The sequence below is a fragment of the Ovis canadensis genome, chromosome 7 (assembly GCF_042477335.2).
Source record: "Ovis canadensis isolate MfBH-ARS-UI-01 breed Bighorn chromosome 7, ARS-UI_OviCan_v2, whole genome shotgun sequence".
NCBI classification, from domain to species: domain Eukaryota; kingdom Metazoa; phylum Chordata; class Mammalia; order Artiodactyla; family Bovidae; genus Ovis; species Ovis canadensis.
In genome coordinates, this window is record NC_091251.1 from 93,631,300 (window position 1) to 93,655,933 (window position 24,634).

At 44.9% G+C, this 24,634-nt stretch overlaps 1 protein-coding gene across 1 annotated transcript in view; it reads left to right on the plus strand.

The window, feature by feature from the left end:
* SIPA1L1 (signal induced proliferation associated 1 like 1) overlaps nucleotides 1-24,402 on the plus strand; it is a 165,966-nt gene extending 141,564 nt beyond the window's left edge. Inside the window, exons 15-21 of the mRNA XM_069596926.1 lie at nucleotides 8,673-8,912; nucleotides 9,688-9,853; nucleotides 14,758-15,004; nucleotides 18,214-18,360; nucleotides 19,664-19,778; nucleotides 22,805-22,889; nucleotides 24,044-24,402. Coding sequence (XP_069453027.1) covers nucleotides 8,673-8,912; nucleotides 9,688-9,853; nucleotides 14,758-15,004; nucleotides 18,214-18,360; nucleotides 19,664-19,778; nucleotides 22,805-22,889; nucleotides 24,044-24,187 — 1,144 coding nt within the window. The 3' untranslated portion in view covers nucleotides 24,188-24,402. The remainder of the gene's footprint in view (nucleotides 1-8,672; nucleotides 8,913-9,687; nucleotides 9,854-14,757; nucleotides 15,005-18,213; nucleotides 18,361-19,663; nucleotides 19,779-22,804; nucleotides 22,890-24,043) is intronic.
* The last annotated feature ends 232 nt before the right edge of the window (nucleotides 24,403-24,634 follow it).

Sequence of the window (24,634 nt, forward strand, 5' to 3'; positions counted from 1 at the left end):
TTTCCCTCTTGTTCTTGACTGTGTGAAGCTGGATTTTGATGAAGTCATAATAATATGATAATTCAGCTGGATTCGAGCAGTTCTCAGTGGGGGTGCACACTTGGGGGAGATTTTTGCCAACACACAACTCAGGCATCACCCCAATTCTGTTAAATTAAAACTTTTGGAATTAGGGCCTCAGTTCAGTTCAGTCACTCTGTTGTGTCCGACTCTGCGACCCCATGGACTGCAGCAGGCCAGGCTTCCCTGTCTATCACCAACTCCCAGAGCTTACTCAGACTCATGTCCATCGAGTCAATGATACCATCCAACCATCTCATCTTCTGTCATCCCCTTCTCCTACCGCCTTGAATCTTTCCCAGCATCAGGGTCTTTTCCAATGAGTCAGTTCTTCACATCAGGTAACCAAAGAATTGGAGTTTCAGCTTCAACATCAGTCCCTCTGATGAATATTCAGGACTGCTTTCCTCTACGATGGATTGGTTGGCTCTCCTTGCTGTCCAGGGGACTCTCAAGAGTCTTCTCCAATGCCACAGTTCAAAAGCATCAATTCTTTTGCGCTCAGCTTTCTTTATAGTCCAACTTTCACATCCATACATGACTACTAGAAGAACCAACGTTTTGGCTCGATGGACCTCTGTTGGCAAAGTAATGTCTCTGCTTTTTAATATGCTGTCTAGGTTGGTCATAACTTTACTTCCAAGGAGCAAGGGTCTTTTAATTTCATGGCTGCAGTCACCATCTACAGTCATTTTGGAACCTAAGAAAATAAAGTCTGTCACTGTTTCCATTGTTTCCCCATCTATTTGCCATGAAGCGATGGGTCCAGATGCCATGATCTTCGTTTTCTGAATGTCGAGTTTTAAGCCAGCTTTTTCACTCTCCTCTTTTACTTTCATCAAGAGGCTTTTTAGTTCCTCTTCCCTTTCTGCCATAATGGTGGTGTCATCTACATATCTGAGGTAATTGATGTTTCTCCCAGCCATCTTGATTCCAGCTTGTGCTTCATCCGGTCCAGCATTTCTCATGAGGTACCTTGCATATAAGTTAAATAAGCAAAGCGACAATATACAGCCTTGATTTACTCCTTTCCCGATTTGGAACCAGTCTGTTGTTCCATGTCCAGTTCTAACTGTTGCTTCTTAACCTGCATACAGATTTCTCAGGAGGCAGGTCAGGTGGTCTGGTATTCCCATCTCTTGAAGAATTTTCCACAGTTTGCTGTGAATTAAGGCCTAAGAATGTGTATTTTTAAGGCTTCCAAGCGATCCTCCTGTGATGACGAATTAGAGGACAAATGAACTAAAGTGCTTACCTTCATGCTGTGAGTTGTACATAGTTAAGGAAGAACCACCAATGCATCAGTTGTTTCTGCTTTTACCGTTGTTCCCAAGTCTAATCAGTTGTTATGTAGGGCAGTCCTTGATTATAACCATTAGTGAACAAAAGTGTGCTGGCATTTCACACCTGGGAGCTAGTGTCAGTTGTCCTGTTCACAAATAAAACCAATAATCAGGGCCTGTGGTCACAAATAAAACCAATAATCAGGGTTTATGGATAATTAAGCCATTATCCTTTTAATAATACACTTATAAACAGATACATACTCTGTAGAGAAAAAAGCAACATCTAGTTTTAAATACTAAGTAAAATACACTATCTTTATGCAAAAATATCCCATGTATTTAAAATAGGTGGCTAATTTGTGGTTTATTCAACGGTTTCCTTAAACAAATATTGACTACGTATAATGGTCAGGGACTATTCCCAACAGATAGAATAGTGAACAAATCAAACAAAAATTTCAGCCCTCGTGGAATTTACATTTAAACAGGGGCAGACTGTCCTGACCCTGTCCACTTGTGAATGGTTATAAGAAGAATGAACACATTCTCTCCCCAGTGCTGGCCATTCCAAGAGATTTGTAAGATTAATGATCTTTTTACTTTACTTCCTCACACCCCCACCTCTATTCTGTAAAAGACACTGGCATCTAGACTTCACTAAGACACCTTTTTTTGAGACACTATTCTGCCATCTTTGCAGCCAGGCAGACTATAAACAAGATAGAGAAATTAACTATATAGTGTGCTCTGTAGATACGAAAGAGAATCCCTCTGTGCAATTAGTATTTTACTGGGAGTCTGTTGCATTCTGGCACTGTTAAATATATTTACAAAGATATCCCTGCCTGCAAAGAGTTTATCATCTAGTACAGCAACTTATTAAATGCTTCTCAGAGAGATTATGGTAGTAATTTAATTTATATAGTGCAGGACAGAGCTCCAAAAACTGTATGTGCTATACACATTACTCTTGCCTTTGAAGTTCCTTAGCCTTTTCTATAACACTCCCATTTATGCAGTACATTCATTATGGCTAAAAACAGCATGGCTGTGTCATGAAACGTGGGGGAAAGTTGTATAAATTAACAGACTGTGCAATTTACATTCTTTTCCCGTGGCTCATTATTTCTATTTCTACCATACATTTAGTCTTTGAAAGCCCCAGGGCTTTGAATACCGATGTTATCAGATCAACATACTTGTTGCTGAGAAACGTAAAATAAGGGCAGTCAAATGTGCTTGTGGTATAATGGTTTTCAGGGTATGAGATCAGGGCCACCACCTCATCCTGGGAACAAGTTAGAAGTACAAATTCTTGTGTCCCCCACCCCACCCCAAGCTCCCAAGTCAGAATCTCTGGGGTGAGGCCCTCCAGTCTGTATCTTAACATGGTGATGAGAAAGAATGGCTCAAGTCATTCAAACACATGTCACTCACTGGTGGATACTGATCAAAGCAGGTGAAGCAAGTGTGTGATTATCCAAAGGTGACTGCACTAGATCCTGATTTCATGGTTTTGTACTTTTTTTGGAATATGCTTCAGACACTAACCAGGGTTAAGGCTTGAGACATCTCCACATCTGGGTTAGGAGTGTATATGAGGTGGGTATTTCTGCTTAATTGACTATGCCAAAGCCTTTGACTGTGTGGATCACAATAAACTCTGGAAAATTCTGAAAGAGATGGGAATACCAGACCACCTAACCTGCCTCTTGAGAAATCTGTATGCAGGCCAGGAAGCAACAGTTAGAACTGGACATGGAACAACAGACCGGTTCCAAATAGGAAAAGGAGTACGTCAAGGCTGTCTATTGTCACCCTGCTTATTTAATTCATATGCAGAGTACATCATGAGAAACGCTGGGCAAGAGGAAGCACAAGCTGGAGTCAAGACTGCTGGGAGAAATATCAATAACCTCAGATATGTAGCTGACACCACCCTTATGGCAGAAAGTGAAGAGGAACTAAAAAGCCTCTTGATGAAAGTGAAAGAGGAGAGTGAAAAAGTTGGCTTAAAGCTCAACATTCAGAAAATGAAAATCATGGCATCCAGTCCCATCACTTCATGGGAAATAGATGGGGAAACAGTGGAAACAGTGTCAGACTTTATTTTTTGGGGCTCCAAAATCACTGCAGATAGTGATTGCAGCCATGAAATTAAAAGACGCTTACTCCTTGGAAGAAAAGTTATGAGCAACCTAGATAGTATACTCAAAAGCAGACATATTACTTTGCCAACTAAGGTCCGTCTAGTTAAGGCTATGGTTTTTCCAGTGGTCATGTATGGATGTGAGAGTTGGACTGTGAAGAAGGCTGAGCGCCAAAGAATTGATGCTTTTGAACTGTGGTGCTGGAGAAGACTCTTGAGGGTCCCTTGGACTACAAGGAGATCCAACCAGTCCATTCTGAAGGAGATCAACCCTGGGATTTCTTTGGAAGGACTGATGCTAAAGCTGAAACTCCAGTACTTTGGCCACCTCATGAGAAGAGCTGACTCATTGGAAAAGACCTTGATGCTGGGAGGGATTGGGGGCAGGAGGAGAAGGGGACGACAGAGGATGAGATGGCTGAATGGCATCACTGACTTGATGGATGTGGGTCTGGGTGAACTCCAGGAGTTGGTGATGGACAGGGAGGCCTGGCGTGCTGCGATTCATGGGGTCCCAAAGAGTTGGACACGACTGAGCGACTGAACTGAACTGAACTGATAGTCAGATGTATATGAAGTCAGGCTTCCCTTGTGGCTCAGCTGGTAAAGAATCTGCCTGCAATGTGGGAGACCTGGGTTCGATCCCTAGATTGGGAAGATCCCCTGGAGAAGGGAAAGGCTACCCACGTCAGTATTCTGGCCTGGAGAATTCCATGGACTGTATAGTCCATGGGGTCGCAAAGAGTCAGACACGACTGAGTGACTTTGGCGTTCACCGTCATAGTCAGATGAAAGAAATCTGCTAACCAAAGGTTAGATCTTGTTGCCATGTAACTAACAAATAGTGGCACACCTGTCACTTGATTTTACAGCACCCCAAAGGCTACGTTCTCTTACTATTTCAGAATCTTCTCTGGTTGCTGCTCCCGTGTGGATGATGCATTTGCAGTTAACCTAAATTTCTGGTGTTATTATCGATGGGTTTGCCTGCCTCTATCTTTATGTGTCTTTCACCGTCCCCTGGTTTCATCTTTCCGCTTTTTTCTCTTTTGCATAACAGAGTCCTACGCTTATTCTTCTGTTCTCACTGGCTTAATATGTTGCACTTGTGGAAGAGTTCTGCATTTCTTTAATTCTTAAAGCAGACAAATGGAGTATCTGTTATCAGGAGGTAAAAACTAAATGAAATTGCATTGCTTTTAAAGTTATGCTGCCCTTGGAGGTTATAAAGGGTTTTCTCTTTCCCCTTCTCCCTAAATAAATAGAAAAATCTTTGGGGGGAAAGTTGTTAGAAGGATTATTAGAGTATGGCTAGGCTATTTTTAAGTCTCTATTGAATTAGTTACAGTTTTGCTTCTGTTTTGTGTTTGATTTTTTTGGCCAAGAGGCACTTAGGACCTTAGCTTCCTGACCAGGAATCGAACCCACGCCCCCTGCACTAGAAGGCCTACCGAGGAAGTCCCCTTCAGTACTCATTTTTAAGATGATATTTTTTTGTAACGTTTGGACCTGGTTCCTCCTTTTTAGTTGCAGAAATAAAGGAAATGGTTGTATTTAATCTGATGTTTTAAGGCCCAGTTAGTGTGGAAAACCCTTGAGATCACCTTTGCCCTGTATCCCGTTCCTCCCCCCGCCCCCCAGGTTTGTCCTGCCCTCTCCAGTCTGTTGCAGAGCCTCAGGGCCTGATTCAGCCTTCTCTTTTCAGGTCACCTATTTTTGCTTTGTTTTTGTGGACGTGTTTTCATTAAAGTGTAACAGACATACAGAAAAAGGCACAGACCATCAGTGCACATCAGAGTGGGTTTTCCCAAAGTGCACTTACCCACGTCATCACTACCCAGACCAAGAACTAGTTGGCGCTTGACCAGCATCCAGACACCCTTCCTCCCACATGTCCCCCTCCCCGTCACCTCCCCTTCCTCCCCAGCTGAACACCATCCTGAATCCTAAAGTCACACACTCACTATGCCTATCTAGGGGCTTCATGTCAGTGAAATCATCTCACTGGTGAAATCTGGTGTCTTTAAGTCAACATTATGTTGGTGAGATCTGTCTGAGTTGCAAAGTGTTCGTTTATTTTCATTGCTGTATTATATATCCGTTGTGAGAACACACCAGTTTGTTTATTCTATTATTGAGTGTTTGGAGTATGTCTGTTTTGAGGATATTACAGGTTCTTGTACATGTCCTCTGATACATGTACATATGTACTTCTTTTCAGTATATACCTATGAGTGGAATGGCTAGAGTAGGATTTACATATATTCAGCTTCAGCAGAGGCTGTGAACTGGTTTGCCAAAGTGGTTGTAACAAGTACCTCCTGCAGTATGAGAGTGTGCTGGTTGCTTCACATCCTTTCTAGCATTTGATACTGTCTTTTCAATTTTAGCCACTCTAGTAGGTGGTCCCCCTTTGTGGAGTTAATTTGCATTTTCCTGATAACTGATGATGTTGAGCGCCCATATTTAATGGCTTTTAGATAGCTTCTTTTGTGAAATTCCTTTTCAGATCTTTTCCCACTTTTCTGTTGGTTTGTCTCTCGTTAATTTTTAGGAGTTAATTATGTATGGATAAGAGCTGACTGTTGGATATGTGTTTTATGTATATTCTCCTGCTCTGTGTCTTTGGATGAATAGAGGTTCTTAATTTTAATGAGTTTCAATCATTTCATTTATGATCCTGTTAAAGAAACCTCTGACTCTGTCATAAGATATTCTTCCATGATACAGTCTAGACTCTTTGGATATACATTTAAACATAAGTCCAATTGGAATGGATTTTTATGCAAGTTTTGAGGTGAAGTTCAGGAATCATTTTCATACATGTATGTGTGTGTATATCACACACATACATATATGAAAATAAATATATGTGTATATGTGTGTGTGTATATGCACACACTTTATATATATATAAAATCTCTGGACCATTAGGGTTTTACTTTTTGTTGTATCTTGTCGTGCTTTTTGCTTAGTTTTTATAGTGAAGGTTTTTTATTTTAGAGTCATTTTTAATTTGCAGTCAAGTTGCAAAGAGAGTCCAAAGAATTCCCATGTACCCTTTGCCCATTTTCCCCCGTTCTCATTATCTTACATCCCTGTCATACATTTGTCACAGCTAAGGAGTCAGTGCCCATGCATTCTTATTAACTAAAGTCCGTGCTTTATTCAGAGCAGGACCATTAGGTTTTGACCAGTGTGAGTGCGGTTGAGGAATGCTTTGACACCACATCCTGTTAACTAAACCTTCAGTAACCAGCTCCACTGGAGTGGCTTGTCTTAGATCTCAGCCTAAGCCAGACAACTCAGCTGGGCTCAATAGAGATGAACGTAGGTCCCATGAGACCACTAGGAAGGAGCTATGGAAATCCTGCAACCAGAGGCCCTCCAGGTCTGACATTTGGAGAAGGAAATGGCAACCCACTCCAGTACTCTTGTCTGGAGAATCCCATGGACGGAGGAGCCTGGTAGGCCACAGTCCATGGGGTCACGAAGAGTTGGACACAACTGAGCGACTTCACTTTCACTTTTCACTGTCATGCACTGGAGAAGGAAATGGCAACCCACTCCGGTATTCTTGCCTGGAGAATCCCAGGGACGGGGGAGCCTGGTGGCCTGCCATCTATGGGGTCGCACAGAGTCAGACACGACTGAAGCGATTTAGCAGCAGCAGCAGGTCTGACATCACCTTAAACTTTTCATCTCCAGTTTTGAAAATCCTGCCTGAGTTTTAGGACAATAAGCAGTCTTCTCCTTGAGTCCTTCAGAACTTGAATTTTGTAACTTCTAACCAAAGTTTTAAATACACCGATGATGAGCAGTTTTTCATTTTTAGTCATCATGCCTAAGATTACATCCCTAGGATTTATTTATCTTATAACTAGAAGTTTGTACCTTTTGAACTTTTTAACCATTTCACCCACCACTCTCCAGCCTCTACCTTTGACACCTACTCTGTTTCTAGGAGTTTGGTTTTCTAATTTTTAGAGGAACCTCCATACTGGTTTCCCCAGTGTCTGCACCAGTTTACGTTGCTGCCAACAGCAATGCAAGGCACAAGGGCTCCCTTTTCTCCAGATCTTCGCTCACACTTATTTCTTAGCTGCTGATGATAGCCATTCTAACGGGTGAGTTCTCATTGCAGTTTAGGCTTGCATTTCCTTGGCGGCTAGTGACACTAGTGAGCGTCTTTTCCTATGCCTGTCGGCCATCTGTATGTCTTCTTTGGAAAACTGTCTATTCAGATTTTCTTCCCATTTTTTAAAGTTCAGATTGTTTGCTTTTTTTGTTCTTGAGTTGTATAAGTTCTTTATATTTTTTTGGATATTAACCCCTTATCAGATACATGGTTTGCAGATATTTTCTCCTGTTCAGTAGGTTGCCTTTTCACTCTGTGGGTGATTTCCTTTGCTGCCCAGAAGCCTTTTGGTTTGATGTAGTCCCTCTTGCTTAGTTTGGCTTTCGTTGCCTTTGCTTTTTGTGTCAGATTCAAAACCTGACTGTCAGGAAGCTTACTGCCCATGTTTTCTTCTAGGAGTTTTACTGTTTCAGGTCCTGCATTCTAGTCTTTAATCCATTGTGAGTTAACTTGTGTGTGTGATGTAAGGTGGGGGTATGGTCTGATCTGATAAACAGCTTTTTAGAGAGTGTTACTACCAGGTTCCGGGGAGGGAAGGAGGCCTCAAGATGCCCCTTTGGCCTTGGGTGTGAGCATGTGGGGAGCTCTGTGTCTGGCTCAGTCTTCTCTCCACTCTTGAGCTCGGGCTTGGGGAATGTCACTGTGCCCCTGAGTTCTGAGGAAGGGAGGACAGGGAGCTCTTGATACTGCCAGGCCTTCTATCTATCTCCGGCCGCCCACACAGACACACTTCTCTGTACCACACTTCAGCGGTGCTGGTGTGCTTCAAAGTGTCCCTGACAGTCTTAACTATTTTTACCTTTCAACTGAAAGTGCAGAAGAAGCCCCCATCACCATGTTTTACTTTGACAGTGGACATTTAAAATGAAGCAAAAAGGCGAAGGCAGGCCAGCCAGCCCCATTAATATTTTATGAAATACTCATTGTTCCGTAACCAGCCGTAACCCCTGTCCTGGCCAACGCTTTTATGGCTGACAGGCCGACCCCAGGAAGCCCACACACACCCGCGCCGTTTTGTCTCTGCCCTGCCTCTCCCCAGTACCATGAGCTCGCGACACTCCGCCAGCCCGGTGGTCTTCACCAGCGCCAGAAGTTCGCCGAAGGAAGAACTTCACCCGGCCGCCCCCTCGCAGCTCGCTCCTTCCTTCTCATCCTCTTCGTCCTCCTCCTCCGGTCCTCGGACTTTCTACCCCCGCCAGGGCGCTACCAGCAAGTACCTGATTGGATGGAAGAAACCCGAAGGAACCATAAACTCCGTGGGATTTATGGACACCAGAAAGTAAGGACTCTGCTGCTGCTCTTGCTGGTGTTTTGCTTTTTATATGACAGTGAACAGAAAAGCCTGGGGCAATTTCCTGCAAGAGAGGAGGCTGGGCTCAAGGCTGGGGAGAGGGTGGTTTGGTAGGGAAGTTATTTTTCTTCCCACGTGAAACGTGTCTTAAATTGTTTCTCTGCCACATTCCTTAAATAAGATGTATTGCAGAACCTTCAGATTTGAGAATCTCAAAGTCTCCTAGGAAAGTCTGTCTGAAGAACAAAGTCCAGAATAATTGCCCCTTGGGTGTTAAGACCACACTTGTCCCTTTGATGCTGTTAATCACAGCCTTCCCGTGTAATTCCTAACTGGCCCAGGAGGGACTATTAGGAAGTAAGTGACCACCTCTGAACATAAAGAACTTTTGACAAAATAGTACAGCAAAAAATAGGGCATTCAGTCAATGACATTGGTTTTATTTCTATAGAGATTGCATTTGGGATTCATACCCTGTGGTCTTTTTTATTAGTAAGTCTGTTGCTAATTTTGGCTTAGTGGAGTTTATAGTTTCCTGTGAAAGAGTGATTTATTCATCAGGCTTTTTATTTTGTATTTCAAACTGGTCTTGTTTCTCTTTACAAGCACTTATCCAAATAGATTCTTAATATAATTGAACAGAAGTAATTCTCCTTTTCTCTCTTCTAATAGCTCTCCATTGACTTACCTCTTTCAGACCCCATCACACCCTTGAGTCCACCTCATCAAATTAATTTCTCCCCTCTCTTCCCCTTCTTTCAAGGCGTCATCAGAGTGACGGCAATGAAATAGCCCACCCCAGGCTGCGTGCCTCCACCAGGGACCTCCGGGCATCCCCAAAACCGGCCTCCAAGTCCACCATTGAGGAGGATCTCAAGAAGCTCATTGACCTGGAAAGTCCAACCCCTGACTCCCAGAAGAATTTTAAGGTACAGGGCAGGTCTTAGGGTGTACGGCAGTCAGGGAGAGGCTGGACAGGGCAGTTACATTCTCCAGGAAGTGGTGGTTCCCAGCTCCTCCTCATCGGACCCCCCCTTCCCACCATTACCCAACTGTCTCAATATTTAGTTCATGTCTTTTCCAAATGTCCTGTCCCTGCAGCCACATCTGTTGAGTCTGGGTTTATAGTAACCTGTCCCCACCCCCAAGGCTCCTTTTCTTCCACTGTATCCTGCTTACGATGCACAAGCTATACTTTCCTGACATTATCACTCAGACGACATTGCTTCTCGGAACTCTGCAGACACACCCATGGCTCCATTGTCGGATGGAAAGTTTTCTGAAAGGGCTGTAGTGCCTTCTGTCCAAAGGGTCCTCCTCCTACAGTAGCCCCCAGGGTGTCTCCTGCCCTGCGCACGCCCACAGCACCTGCCCTCTGGCCTCACGTCTGCCCCCTGCCCCTGGCCAGCAAACCTACCAGCCGTACGCTGCTCGCTGTTGAGTCCAGCAGACTGAGTCGGCACGTTTACCTGCAGAACTTTCCAGACTCTCTTCAGAAAGCCTTCTCTCCGCTCTCAGAATTCCAGACTAGAAATGCCTTCTAGAACCCAGCCTCCCTCCCCATCAAGTCCTGAACACTTGCTCAGAGTTTGTGGGTATGTCAGTGGCCAAACATTTGCATGACCACATGGATAGATTTTTTTTCTGCCCACCTCACCTTGGGTGGACCCTTCAAGCCCACCTCAGGCTCTGCTTTCTTGTGTCTAAAGTGTACCATCTCACTCCCAAATGAGCCAGCAGCTGGTGCTGGCTGAGCTGGGCCCAAACATATTATTTTTCACACTTCGTATAAGGTGTTCCTGTCTGGAGTGTACTGGGTGGCCCCACGAGAAGAGAGTCCACCGCTCCAGAGGGTCATGGGTGCACACTTTGATGTTTTCTGTTCTCTGTGTTCTCAGTTAAATGATTTGTCGTCTGTTTGAAGTGACTAAAAAGCTTAGTTTAAGAGGGCCTTTGAGAATTGATGCAGAGTGGAAGCTGACATATTTCCTTAACCACTTACCGTCCTCAGAGGGCGAGAGACGTGCCCAGCGTGATGAGCCGTGTGGCCTGGTCTCATCCAGGCTTCCCTGTCACTATCCTAGTTTCTGTGCACACACACGTTCCTCTTTGTGTGCTTGTGCCACACGTGTGTGTGCGTTCCTCCAGATAGGTCAGGTGTACATCTGAAACTGACAGGTCAACATCTCCAGAGATGAAGTGTACTCCAAAGACCATTCTGGAGTTTTGCAGAGAAATCACTGAGTTATTAACATAAGCATTAACATCATAAATCATTTTAAAGACTTAACATTCTGGATTTCTATCATTTCTGTTTTATAAGCCAGCACTTAACAGTTCTGACTCATCACCCGGGGCACAAATGGTTTCCTTAGCAACCCCGCAAAAGATAGTGCTTGAAACTTCTTTCTTTATCCATCAAAAACCAAAGAGGTGTATTAAAATTTTTAACTACCAGTTTCCAAATTATTTCAGATTTTTCCTGAGGTTAAAGGAAAATAAAATCTGCCCTGAAAGGAATCTTTCCTCCAATCCTTAGTTTTAACATTTTTGGAAAGGAGTAAGCTCAGAGCTTTCTTTCTTTTGATTTACTCCTGCAGTGAAAATAATTGAAAGCAAATGTCTGTCTTGCCCTTATTCCAGGTCTTGGCTTTTATTTCCAAAGTGAATTACTTTAACATTCCTATTTGAAACAGGAATGCATATGCTGTATGTGGTGACTATATTACCATGAGACCCTCTGCAAAGAAAGCACTTCTGCTGCTTGAACTATTATGGGGAAAAGGCTGGGAGCAGGAGCTGGAAAAGTGCTGTTTTCTCTCTCGTGTCATCTTCTTTCATTTGGCTTCAGATGAGTTCAGCTAAGTAGCTCCTGAGACTCATCCGAGCGATGTGCCTCTTGAGGCCATCGCGCCCTTGAGAGGTCTCCCCGGCCACGCCTGGCTCAGGGCTCCAAGCCACTGCATCAGGCTTCAGGGTACAAGGAGTAGCTTACTCTGGGCGGTGATCCTTGGAACCCACTCACACCACATTGGCGAGGGCTACCTGTGAGCCACCATGAAGGTCAAATGACAGATTGTTCCCAGGCTCGTCTGCCAGCAGAGGGAGACGGCTGCTGCAGGACGTGGCCAGGCTCTGCTGGGCAGGCTGGAGCTGGGAGGTAGGTGGCTGCGAACCTCCAGGCAGCTGCTGTGAAACTTGTATCTCAAGGAAGATGGCAGAGCTGTAACGTTCTGAGAAACCTCATTGGCAGGCAGAGCTGGGATCACCGTATTCTCCCCGAGGGCTGAATGCACTCCGGCGAGTAAACAGAACAGTAGTGCAAACCAAGAGCCCTGCTCTCCAGCCAGCACTCTCAGATACAGACCAAAGGAAGAGGTGTCACGCGGGCGCCTAGTGTTTAGGAAGGGATGGTACTTGTTTATTGCAAGTGCAAGAGTGATCCATTTCACTGAGAGCCGGGGCGCATGAAAAGAGTGAGGAGAGGGAGGAGATGGACCCTGATGCAAGAGGCCACCTCTCTAGGCCTGGCTCGATCAGACTTGACCAGTGGTCCCCAAATGATTTTAAAGTTTAAGAATCCTTTTGTTTCCTACTAACAGTTACACACGGAAGCCCAGTACATAGAACTGAGATGGCAGAACTTCTCCAATAGCAAGGGTGGGGTGTCTTGGGCTCCTGGGTCCCTCCTGAACACCTCGTTTCCCCAGGCAGTGATGCCAGGAGGAACCCTTAGGGCTTCTTGGGACAGAGTTGGAATCTCCCTTCTTAGATGCTCTCTATAATCCTTTCTGAGTCTGCCACCCCCTGCACTGTGGTTCTTTCCTGGCAGCACGGGGAAGCACCACTCAGCGATATCAGTATGACCTCCCGGGAAGGCAGGGGGTGCCCTAGGGAACTGGGTAGGTGCACACACCTTTGAGGCTAGAATTAAAGGGGACTGAGGGCGGGAGCCATTGAACGTGCTTGGACCAGACTAGTCCTGCTATTTTTCAATAGAAAGCATCTAGGCAGACTGCTTCCTTCCCTCTCCTCCCTTTAGTGCAAGATGTTATAACTTAATAAATCATGCTGTCCAAAGGATCTCTTCAAGTAGCTGTTTACCTTGAAGTATATTAATATTTCCCAAAGAGACTGAAATTAGAACTGATGAAAATTCTCTCCTCTGTAAATTTATCAGGGTGGGGATATTCACTGGAAAAGGAAATCCCTTGGCCAAACCCAAAGGTGCCAAAAAAGATGGAAAGCGGTTTTAATAGATCTGAGATCTGGGCTGGTAGGCAGGAGCTTTATGTGACAATTCTGGAACCTCGGGCAGGTAGAGCGAGATGGTCTGCTTCCTCTCTTAATTTACAGTTGGCAAGCCATTTAGCCTCTCTAACGCCCACTCTTCTGGGTGAAATGAGAAAAGAAATCATTTCTGCACCAAGTCCCTGCCCTCTTACAGACCCACATAGCATTTATCACAGCAGCTTAGTTTTCAAGGTAAGCACATATGTACTTTGGGTTTAACTCACCATGAATTTTCAAAAGTGAACACAATCGGCTACACTTGGAGCTCATTTACAATGCATTTGATTAATAACCTTTTCATATGGATGTTGCAGCTATGCCTGCTGCATTGTGGACAGCTTTGACTTGATCAGCCCTTGGCTTGGTGGATGGAAGTGTGTTAGACCCCAGAGCCCATTGAATGAGTCTGAGCATCAGCTCTGTTCTCAGCCTCCTAGATGGAGCCGTTGCCATATCGTTCTCTCTGTCCCTTCAAAGCGGCATGGAAAGTTTCATGGTGGCTTCCTGCCAGCAGTGACTCAGCCCTCCTACTCACATCCTCACCTGTTCCCCACATTGTTCTCCTTGCCAAGGTGAACAGTCGACTAAGAGGAGCTGAATAAGGATAACTCCATTAACAGACCACATACTCTGTTGGCTTGCAGGATGCTGGATATTTCAACACTGTTAACGTGCCTGTTTTTTCCTTCATGAATGGGTTTCTCAGAAGCTTGCTGTTTGCACAAAAATCTGAAATAAAAATCGAATCTGGTCACAAAGGCAAAAGACGTTAACAAGAGATACAGCCATCCGGAGCTTTTGTCATTTTTATATAACTGTATATATACTTGTCTTTTATAAAGATAACGTCCCTATTTTTATTTCACCAATAGAAATCAATCTTAAAAAATAATCTCCCAAACTCATTTAAAATATTAGTCGTTTGAGCTTTCAAGAGCCACCTATTATCTGAGTGACTGTATTGTGAAGATCAGAGGCTCTTGTTGCCTGGCAAACACGCATCACTTGACAAGCTTCTGAGGATACCTTCCGGCGTCGTGGCTGTTTCCTTGGGGACCATGACATAATTTCAGAACACCACTGATGCATGCCGTTGTGATCAGTCCAGCATTGCTTGGAATCCTCAGAATAAGCCTGAGCACTTCCATGCCCCCATTTCATAGATGAGGAATTGGGTTTCGAGCGGTAACATGATTTGGTCACTGACATGGGATTCAAATAAAACTGGTATTTGTCTGTTCTTAAAGTCTTGCTGTAAGCATGACACAGTAGTGATGAACCCACTGCATCCCATATCTGAATCTTGTACTGAGCACTCTTCGGCTGCAGCTGATGTGCTGGGCGGTGAGGCTGTCGACCAGGAACTGTGATTTTGCCCTTGAGGGTGTAGAGATGGGGGACCCTGAGGCCTCCTTTCTGGGCTCCAGGATTTGAAGGGTTCTGTCTTTGAGTGATCTTGTTAACCCACCCATCCCACACCCCGGGTCGTGGGTGTGTGACCCAGAAGGTTGATCTGTGCTGTCCTGACACTGTTTTTCAGTTCCACGCGCTCTCCTCCCCTCAGTCTCCCTTTCCCGCCACCCCTATGTCAAGGCGGGCCTTGCACAGAACGCTGTCCGACGAGAGTATCTACAGCGGCCAGAGAGAGCACTTTTTCACCTCGAGGGCTTCACTTCTGGACCAGGCCTTGCCCAACGACGTCCTCTTCAGTAGCACGTACCCTTCTCTCCCCACATCTCTTCCTTTGCGGAGGCCTTCATACACCTTGGGAATGAAGTCCTTACACGGTAAGCCTGTCTTCAGCTGCAGCTAACAGCCCTGCTGATGATGACCCGTGTCCCCCAAAACACCTGCCACTCAGTTTGCTCAAGGATGGTAATTAGAGGAAGACCTGCTTGCTTGCTCAGATTATCTGGGCTCCCTACCCCACCATTCAGCCTCTCACCTCAAATCCCAGCCACAGGGTACAGACCCTGAGCCTCACCAGACCACAAGACTCATCTTGAATTAGTTTCAGGTGTCCCACACAATGATCTGATATTTGTATACTGCAAAATGATCGCAAGATTAACGTCTGCCACCGTACATAGTTTAAAAGTGTTTTTAAACTAAAAGTGTTTAAAAGTTTTAAAAACTTAAGTTTTAACAATTTAAAAAGTTTTTTTTTCTTTCTTTCTGATGAAAACTTTTAAAATTTACTTTTGTAGTAGCTTTTAAATATGCAATACAGTATTAGTAGTTGTCATCATGCTGTAGATTATATCCCCATGAATTCCTTATTTTATAACTGGAAAGCTGTACTTTTGAGTCCCTCCAGCAGTTTCTACTACCCCCATCCCTCCTCCTGGCAACCACCAACCTATTCTCTGTAACTATGAGCTCGCATTTTTTTAGATTCCACACATAACCACACATAAGTGAGACGGATCATACAGTATTTCTTTCTCTGACTTTCTTCATTGGCACAGTGCCCTCTGTGTTCATCTGTGTTATTGCAGATGACAAAATTTCATTTTTTAAGAAGTTTTTATTGGAGTATACTTGATTTACAACATTGTGTTAATTTCTGCTACATAGCAAAGTGATTCTGTCATATATATATTCTTAAATTCCATTATGGTTTATCACAGAATATTGAAAGTAGTTCCCATGGTGTACAGTAGGACCTTGTTTTGATCCATTCTATATGTAACAGTTTGCCCTGGAGCAGTATTTTAAATCTCCTGCCTTCCCAGTTTGCTTTCTCCCTGCACCCCTAACCCACGTCCATGACTGTTCCTCTTCATCTTGGTCCTGTTCCCCGCACAGTCCCCTTCTCCGGGGCCGACATCCCTCAAGGGTTACACCAGCCTCTCTCTCCTCCCTCTTTATAGGAGGTCCACCTATAGCGTGAACCTGGTTTCTCTTTGCTCTAAAAGGCCGCCCTCAATGCACCAAAGTAAACACATGAACTGACCACGTTTTACCATCTGGACACGAGGAAGCGCCTCCTCGTGGGGACCTAAATAGTAACCTTATTTTCTCCCCTCCTCTCCCTGCACTCCATTCCTCGTACAGCTTCCTGCCTGCGTCAAATACTTCCTTCACTTCCCCACTTTTTTTTGTTTTAACCTTGTAGTGAAAAAAGCCCTCTGGGAAGCTTTTATCTGCATCTGTCATGCCACAGTAGGTCCGCCCTGTCCTCTAGAAGCTCACGTGCTGAGAGAGCAGCCTGGACCCTGCCTCCCACCCGTCCTTACTGTCCCGCGGAGGACGCCTGGAGTTGAAGGGCTGGCCCTGAGGAAGGGAAGGGGCAGCCCACCCTCCACAGCCCCTTCTATCACCTCTTGTTGCTTTCCCGACAGTTAGGCAGCAGCCTCAGTGATCCCATGCCCTAATCTGAGCGGTCCTTGGTGGGCTGCCATCCTTGACCTCATGGGTGTGACCACCACTGAGATGCATTTGGGGAATAGGAAACTTTTTTTTTCCAAATGGAAATTTAGGACCCCGAGATAAAAAGCAGAAAGATTGTGTGTGACATAACAAAACTGTATTCCAAAGAAGCTGAAAAATGTGTGTGTGTGTGTGTGTATATATATATATATATATATATATATATAGAACCACTTTGCTGCACACCAGAAACACAACATTGTATATCAACTTTACTTCAATTTTTTTTTTTAGTTAAAAAATTATTCCAGCTTCTTACACTTGGTGGGAGCAAGTTTAAATAGAACTGAGCCTTTAATATCAGGCAGTATTTGTTGATTTCCATTTTCTCATAATTTTGGTAATTTTAAGCACATTAATAACTAGCAGCTGCACTGCAGAGCAGTCCTTTATGTAATTTGCAAGGGAAAGCAAGCACTAAATATACTCCGGTTTATAGACTATCATAATTGGCAAAACTTTTTAACTCCTTGTAAACAGTTACTTCCAGAGTCGCTTACAGATTTTAACTGAGAGCCTCGCTTTTGGCCCCGTGTCTGAGTGGGTTATAGTGTCACGGTCACGTTGTGAGGCGGCCCTTCCCACGGAGGCACCCGCTCTGACCTCACAGCTTCTGCCCCAATGAGAGCATCTGCATTTCCTGAGCCCTGTGCCCGTCTCCTCCACCTGTATGAACCTGAACGGTGGCAGTGTGCCCTCCACTGCACAGAGGGGCTCATTGCACTCATTCTGCCCATCCCCAGGCTAAGCAGAGACTGGGTGTTACTATAGGTTAACATTTGTGTTTTTAAAAATTGCCACCTTAGAAGGGGTTTGGGATGTTGGACTGCTGTAAATCGAAGACTGATGCCAAGAGTTGCTTAGCGTGTCCTTGGGAAAGAAAAGGATGCCAACACCAGTGAACCGACGTTAACGCCACTGAGCAACCCAGTGCCCGCTCTCACCTGCTCTTATTTGATCCTCACACTATCCTGGATACATCCAACTGCAGAAACCAGTGGACCATCCCTGGGACACAAGGCAGACACGAGCCAGGGAGATATCTGTCCCCAGCAGTCCCAGGGACGCAGAGAGTCTACATGGAGGGAGTCAGATCCTAGGTTCCAAGGCAGATAAAAATCAGCCTTACAGTCCCCTCAAACATGCATCACCAAGCCTCTGTGGTCTGGCTGCAAAATCCAGCTCTCTAATGAAGTAGGTCCCTTCACCCCAGCCTGAATCCCTGACTCTGAGAGGAAGTGAGGCACCGAAGCTGCCCTGGGTCTCTCTGTTAGACAAGCAGCTCCTGAAAAAGCAGACACATTACCTCAGTGCAGAACTAATTTTTCCCAGACCCACACCATTAGAAAATGGGACACTGGGAGGTTACAGAAAAAGGAATTAAGATTGGAGGAAGTCAGTTCCTAGTTCTGCCCAGCTTTAGAGTGACCGCTAATGGTCTGTTAGACTAGAAACTGATTCCAGGTAACAAATGACTTATCTGCTGTGGTCACAGAGAATGGGTAAAACTTTGAGTGGGTCTCCAGTGGGCCTGAAGCCTCTTATCCCTCATCCATCCCTGCAGGAGAATTCTCGGCCTCGGATAGCTCCCTCACCGATGTCCAGGAGACCCGCAGGCCGCCCATGCCCGACCCTGGCCTGATGCCCCTGCCCGACGCTGCTGCGGACTTGGATTGGTCCAACCTGGTGGACGCCGCCAAGGCCTACGAGGGTGAGTCTGCAGACCGTCCCAGCTGGGCCACGTGCAGGTCGGGAGTAGTGTCAGTGCTCAGGACTCGCTGACAACACACGCATTTCAGCACAGCCAGAAAGCAGTTGAGCTAGCAGTTTTCAAACACTCAGGACCCACACTGTTGATTTTAACCAGGTGGAATCCAGGGTTTTCTTTAAGTGGGAATTCATAACACGGATGCCTCACCTCCGCATATCTGGGAAGGGCAGAGCTCAGCGGCATCCCAGCTGTCACTTAAAATAACACCTGTCCAGGGAGCATTTTTCATCACATCGTGAAGACATCATTGCTCAGTGCACAGTTGCATCTCTTAGGATGCTTGTCCCGGCCCCTCTGCCCTTCTCACTCATCTCTCAGGGGAGTGATGGCGTATATACTTTCCGCCTACATCAGCCCACTGGCAAGTGCTTGCGTTAAGCCAGTGGCCCTTTAAATGCAGGCCCTTATTAGACATAGAAATAGAAAAAACTCTAATGCTGTCTGTGTGGACGTAACAGTTGTCATTGTTGTTAGTCTCTCAGTCATGTCCAACTCTTTGTGACCCCATGGACAGTATAGCCCACCAGGCACCTCTGTCCATGGAGCTTTTCCAGGCAAGAATACTGGAGTGGGTTGCCATGCCCTCCTCCAAGGGATCTTCCTGACCCAGGGATCAAACCCAGGTCTCTTGCATCTCCTGCGTTGGCAGGCAAGTTCCTTAGCACTTGGTTACCTGGGAAGCCCAGCGTAACAATCTCTAGGTCCATCCATGTTGCTGCAAAGAAGTTTTGGTTTTTTAATGAGAGATTCTTTTAAAACTTGATTTTGTTTCTTGGCTCAGGCTTAAAGTGAGTGTTTTTTGAAACAGAGGTGGTGTGAACCTAAGCTGAAGCCCACCAAGGTGGCCAGGAGTCTTTTTGGAAAACACACTTCAAGACGCTCAGTACTAGCTCTTTGATATATTTTTGTTGTCACCGAGTGGAAAGCATTGGTCTGCAAGTTTGGCGCAAGGCCTGTTTCCAGGGAAACAATAGAATGCAACTGTTATAAGCAAGGGTAAAGCTAGAATAGAAATCAAGTCACAGCAACTATTTTTAAAAGAGAAATAATGTTACTATCCTCTTCCAGCTAAAACAGTAAAAAAAAAAAAAAAAAATTTCCTACAAGGGAAAAATAAAGTTTCCAATGCATTCTTGCCCCGTGATTAGGTTTGACTATGCGTGTCAGTCATTTCTTGACTTTTGATAGAGAGGGCCCAGGATGTGGGTCCACAGTGCTGAATGGTTTCTCCTCTCCTTTCTAGTCCAGAGAGCCTCATTCTTTGCTGCTAGTGATGAAAACCATCGGCCTCTGAGTGCTGCATCCAACAGTGACCAGCTTGAGGATCAGGCCCTTGTCCAGATGAAGTCATACAGCAGGTTAGTCACCCGGTGGTGAGGGTACCTCTCTACACCATGTATCACCTCCGCTAGTGACAGAACAGGTGTGGGGAAGGGGCGATGGAGGTCACACCGATTACCTGAGTGAAGCTCATCACTGCAGTGCCAGATGGTTCACTTTTTAGTTAGAATGCTTTGTAGCCAAGTAATCTAAACACCCTTAAACTGTTCTCAATGACTTAAAGTCATCATTATGAATATTCATTATTTAATGCCATAATACAGTTATGCCCTCAGGGTTTATTAAGGAAGAGAAATCGTTTGTGCTAAATATCCTTGGGCTCCTATGCGTTTAGTCTGAGTCTGTCCATTTTGAAGCTGTCAGTAGGTCATGCTTGTAAATGAGCCTGCATCTTAGCGACTCCCAACATTCTGCTTTAGACCTACACGAGAAGTGGGTCACCAGGATCAGTAAGATTTATGTAAAATAAGTAAGAAAAGCCATAGCTGAATTAAGAATATGGACTCTGGCTTCTCCTAACTGTGTAGAGGCTGACGTTTCACTTCCCCGTCAGTTTGCAGATGGTGAGGCTGTTGGATAATGTGTGATGTTTCTATATATAAAAGCATCCCAACAGTCATACTAAGTCCTCCTTGATGCAGGATGATTTCATCAGTTTGAAATCTCTTAAAACCTTTTGAGGATGAGTAAGAATCCAGGTGTGGGCTTCCCAGGTGGCTCAGTGGTAAAGAATTCGTCTGACAAGCAGGAGACATGGGTTCTCTCCCTGGGTTGGGAAGATCCCGTGGAGAAAGAAATGGCAACCCACTCCAGTATTCTTGCTTGGGAAATCCCAGGGACAGAGGACCCTGGTGGGCTACAGTTCATGGGGTCACAAAGAGTCAGACACGACAGAGGAACTAAACAACAACAAGAATCCAGGTATCTATAAAAACTCGGTCAGAAACAACCAGTAACAGGAAGAGTGAGGTTGGCATAGATTGCACAGATATACTGGGGACTTGTGCCTGAAGACTTGTTAAGCAAGTGTGTAAGAAAACCCTCTTCACAGAGAAAGTGTCAGAGTAATGGATTTTCTGTTGTGAGTGTGACAGGCAGATGCTTCACTTATCCTATCATTGGGACAGTTAGGGAGGTAAAATGGTGGTTAGTTTGGCTGTTGGGAACTTTTTAGAAAAATGTGCCGAGTCCAGAGGAGAGCCCTAAATGCCCCTTCTTAGGGTGAAGAGAAGTCTGAGTGAGCAAAGCCTTCTCGTGAGAAAGGATTATTAAACAGTCCTTAAAGCTTTGTAGGATCTGTAGAAGCCTAAGATGAGGGTGATTACTGGGTCTTTGTTCAGTGTGGCTGAGCAAATGCAAATCAAGTTACGTGTTTTTAAAGATGATCAGTACAGTCACAGAACTTATCTTTGCAAACCTTCAGAAGTCAAGATAGGCTACTGAGAGTTACTGACAACCTGCTGTGGCTGCATCAGCCCTCCCAAAAGGCGGGAGGAGAGTGGACTCCGTGGCTTGTGAAGAACAGTCATGCCCCAGCGTCAGTGTTTCCTGTTCAGAACCACTCTTATTCTGTCCCATCTGTGGCCTTCAGCGCATCCAGACCGGCCTGTGAGGTTGTGGATTTCAGCTGACCACTTCCCTTTTAAAATCCACTCACGGTCAGGTTTCAGTTGGTCATCCTGCCTTAAAAGTTGAGAGGTCATTATCATTCCATTTCAATTACAGCCTTGTGACATCCATGCCGGGCCTGCGGATCTAGAATAAGCAGAAGACGTGGACACAGTTTATTTTAGTTCAGGGAATTCTAACTTGAACTTTTGATTTTTAAAGTAAATTTACTTTAAATAAGCTGTGTCCTTGTCGTCTGCTAATCTAAACCTACAGCAGGTGCATGGTGGCATGCAATGTTTTTGGTGTTAAAAAAAACGTACCTCTTGTTTCATGATGCCAAGTGTTCGTTCAGTCACCACCTCTTACCCCCTTGACCTCTGGAAAGAGGCAGTTGCCTCTTGTCTCCATGGGAGCCTTCAGATTCTTGGTTTGTGGGAGGCTGAGGTGGTGTCTTTGGCTAGAATTCACCCAGAAACTTTTGGAGGCTTGTGAAGAAGAGTTGATAGGTCTCCTGGCCCTTGCCCAGCTATGTGGTCTATCCAGCCAGTTACACGTTTCTTTTCCTCTAGCCTCCTCTCCTTTTGGTGATGACTGGCTTAGAAGCATTTTTAGCACCAAAATGAAATGGGAGAAAGTCGTGAGCCTTAGAGTTTGCTGATAATAATAGTGAAGAGTTTAAGACACTAGTAATAAAGAATTCACCTCCCAGTGCAGGGGACCCAGGTTCAATCCCTGGGTGGGGAAAATCCCCTGGAGGAGAGAATGGCAACCCACGCCAGAATTCTTGCCTGGGAAAATCCTGTGGACAGAGGAGCCTGGCAGGCTATAGTCCGTGGGGTTGGAAAGAGTCGACGCAGCTGAGCAGTTGAGCATGCGTGCATGTGACAAACTTCTGAAAGATGTAGTCTTATGTTTTAAATATTTAAAGACAGTCTTAAGAGATGGACGCAAGCACATAGCTGCCACTGGGTTGAGTGGCCACAGGCTTTACCTACCTGGGTTGCCCCAAGATAGGGCCTGTACTGAACTTGCACCACCCAACAGGTACACACAGAGGAGTCACTCTCTTCTTAAAGCCACTAAGGAGGTTCATTTCACTGTCTGACAGTTGTATCTGCCAGAATGCCCCCCTTGTGCTGCCAAAGAGACCATTTTCATGTATTGTCCTGTATGCTTTTTGTCACAAAGATGCAGACTCTTTAAGGAAGCTATCGACTGGCTATAGTTCACGCTTGTATTACCTTTTGTTAAAACTGCCATTTCCCTTTTTTAAAAATGAAAATGTACATTGTGTCACCATACTGAGTAATTTGAGATTGAAAACCATTTTATAAATACAGCCAACTCCTTTTAAAAAGAAAGAAAAGAAACACCAAACAAACCCAGCCATGGAGAACTCCTGCCTACATGGTCTTTTATCTCTTGTTCCCAGCAGTAAAGATTCCTCTCCCACTCTGGCTTCTAAAGTGGACCAGCTGGAAGGTATGCTGAAGATGCTTCGAGAAGATCTGAAGAAGGTAAACATATTCTCCAAGCAGGTTATCCTGTCCACGCAAGCTGCCCTGAACTGAGAGAGCCCTTTGTCAACAGTTTCAGTGGAATAAGTTGTGGGCGTTCTCCCTGCTTCCTCAATACACGCGTTTTAGGGGTCTCCTTGGAGCTTGTTCCCACTGACACGCATAGTGCAAGAAGGCTTTCCTTGTCATGTGTATACAGAAAAAGCCTTCCCTTTTTTTTTGTAAAATGCCTTTAAACCTCAGCCAGCCCCCTCTGGACCCTAGCCCAATCTCCTCACCCCTAATCCACAGCCCAGATGCACACCTACATCCTCAGTGTTATTCAGGCTCTTGCACCAAAAGAGCCAGTTGCTGTTAGGTTCTTGAGTAACATTATTAAGGCAGCAGCCCCTAGATCACCTAGAATGTAAGACAGCCCTTATAACTTAACAGACATTAAACTATGCATTCATGTATTTGCATTCTCTGGAAGTCCTATTCCCTGGGTGAGGACATCGTAACATATTCTTGACCAGAGATGCATATCTTTTAAAGTGATACAGTTACCATCACTGTATACAAGTTATGATTGTCATTATCATTCACATTTTGCTCTGTTAGGTTTTTGTTCCAACCTTGTGTATATTATAAATGCAAGTTTATTTCCATAAAATTTTCAAAAATGATGCACTGTGAAATTGAGTGAGGAAGAATTTTTCAGTGAATTTTATGCCGATAACTTTCTCTCATTGTCCTAGCGACATATATACTAGCGTCTCAGAAGATAGTAGTTCTTCAAAATATAGTTCTGATTCAGACAATGTGACTGTTAGACCAGCAAAAAGACAAAAAACCTTAGTGATTGATTCTGATATGGAACATGAAAATGAAACTCACGGTGCTGGGGAAGACTCTACAGGTGTATCAGGTGTAACTATTGAATGTAATAACCTGCAGAATGTCAGTGAAATAATTTGGGGCCAGCCAAAATAAAAATTGCCAGCCATAGGTTTTAGTTCCTGCAGAAATCCGCCAGTCAATAATGAAGACCTAACGCCAGGCCCTGTGTCACCTGTTTCGTGGTGTGAAGGGTGCACACAGATCCACAGCCACGCATAGCAGCTGGGCAGAGTGGGACCACCCTCTTAGTTCTCTTGCTCTGCTCACCCTCCCAGGAAAAAGAAGACAAAGCTCACCTTCAGGCGGAGGTTCAGCACTTGCGAGAGGACAACCTGAGGCTTCAGGAGGAGTCCCAGAATGCCTCCGACAAGCTGAAGAAGTTCACGGAGTGGGTCTTCAACACCATCGACATGAGCTAGGCCGGAAGAGGCGGCCGCGGGGCTGCCTTCCCCTTAGTCCCGCCGTTGGAGGCATCCTCTGAGCTCCCGCCCCAGCTTCCGACTTTGCCCCCTTTCGAGGAGTGCACAACCTGACGATTGCAGGCCAACAATCATTATCTGCCTTTTGTAGAAAAGAAAATGAAAATGGTAAATAAAAATTTTAAAAAAGTAAAATAAAGGTTTAACTGCTAAAATGTGAATGTCTTTATTTTTTTGCACAATGTCTATCTGTTATGTATTTAAAAAGAAGCTGGGCCTAGGACCCTCCCTGCCCCCTGACACTGGCCCATCTGCCTCTATTTCCATCAGCTCTTTCTTATCTATTTCAGGTAACCCAAGCTTTCCTTTGTTATCCTGACAAATGTCATTGTTCCTAGGAAAATAAAGTTTTTTAAAACTGCTTATTTGGGGATGGGGATTTCCTTA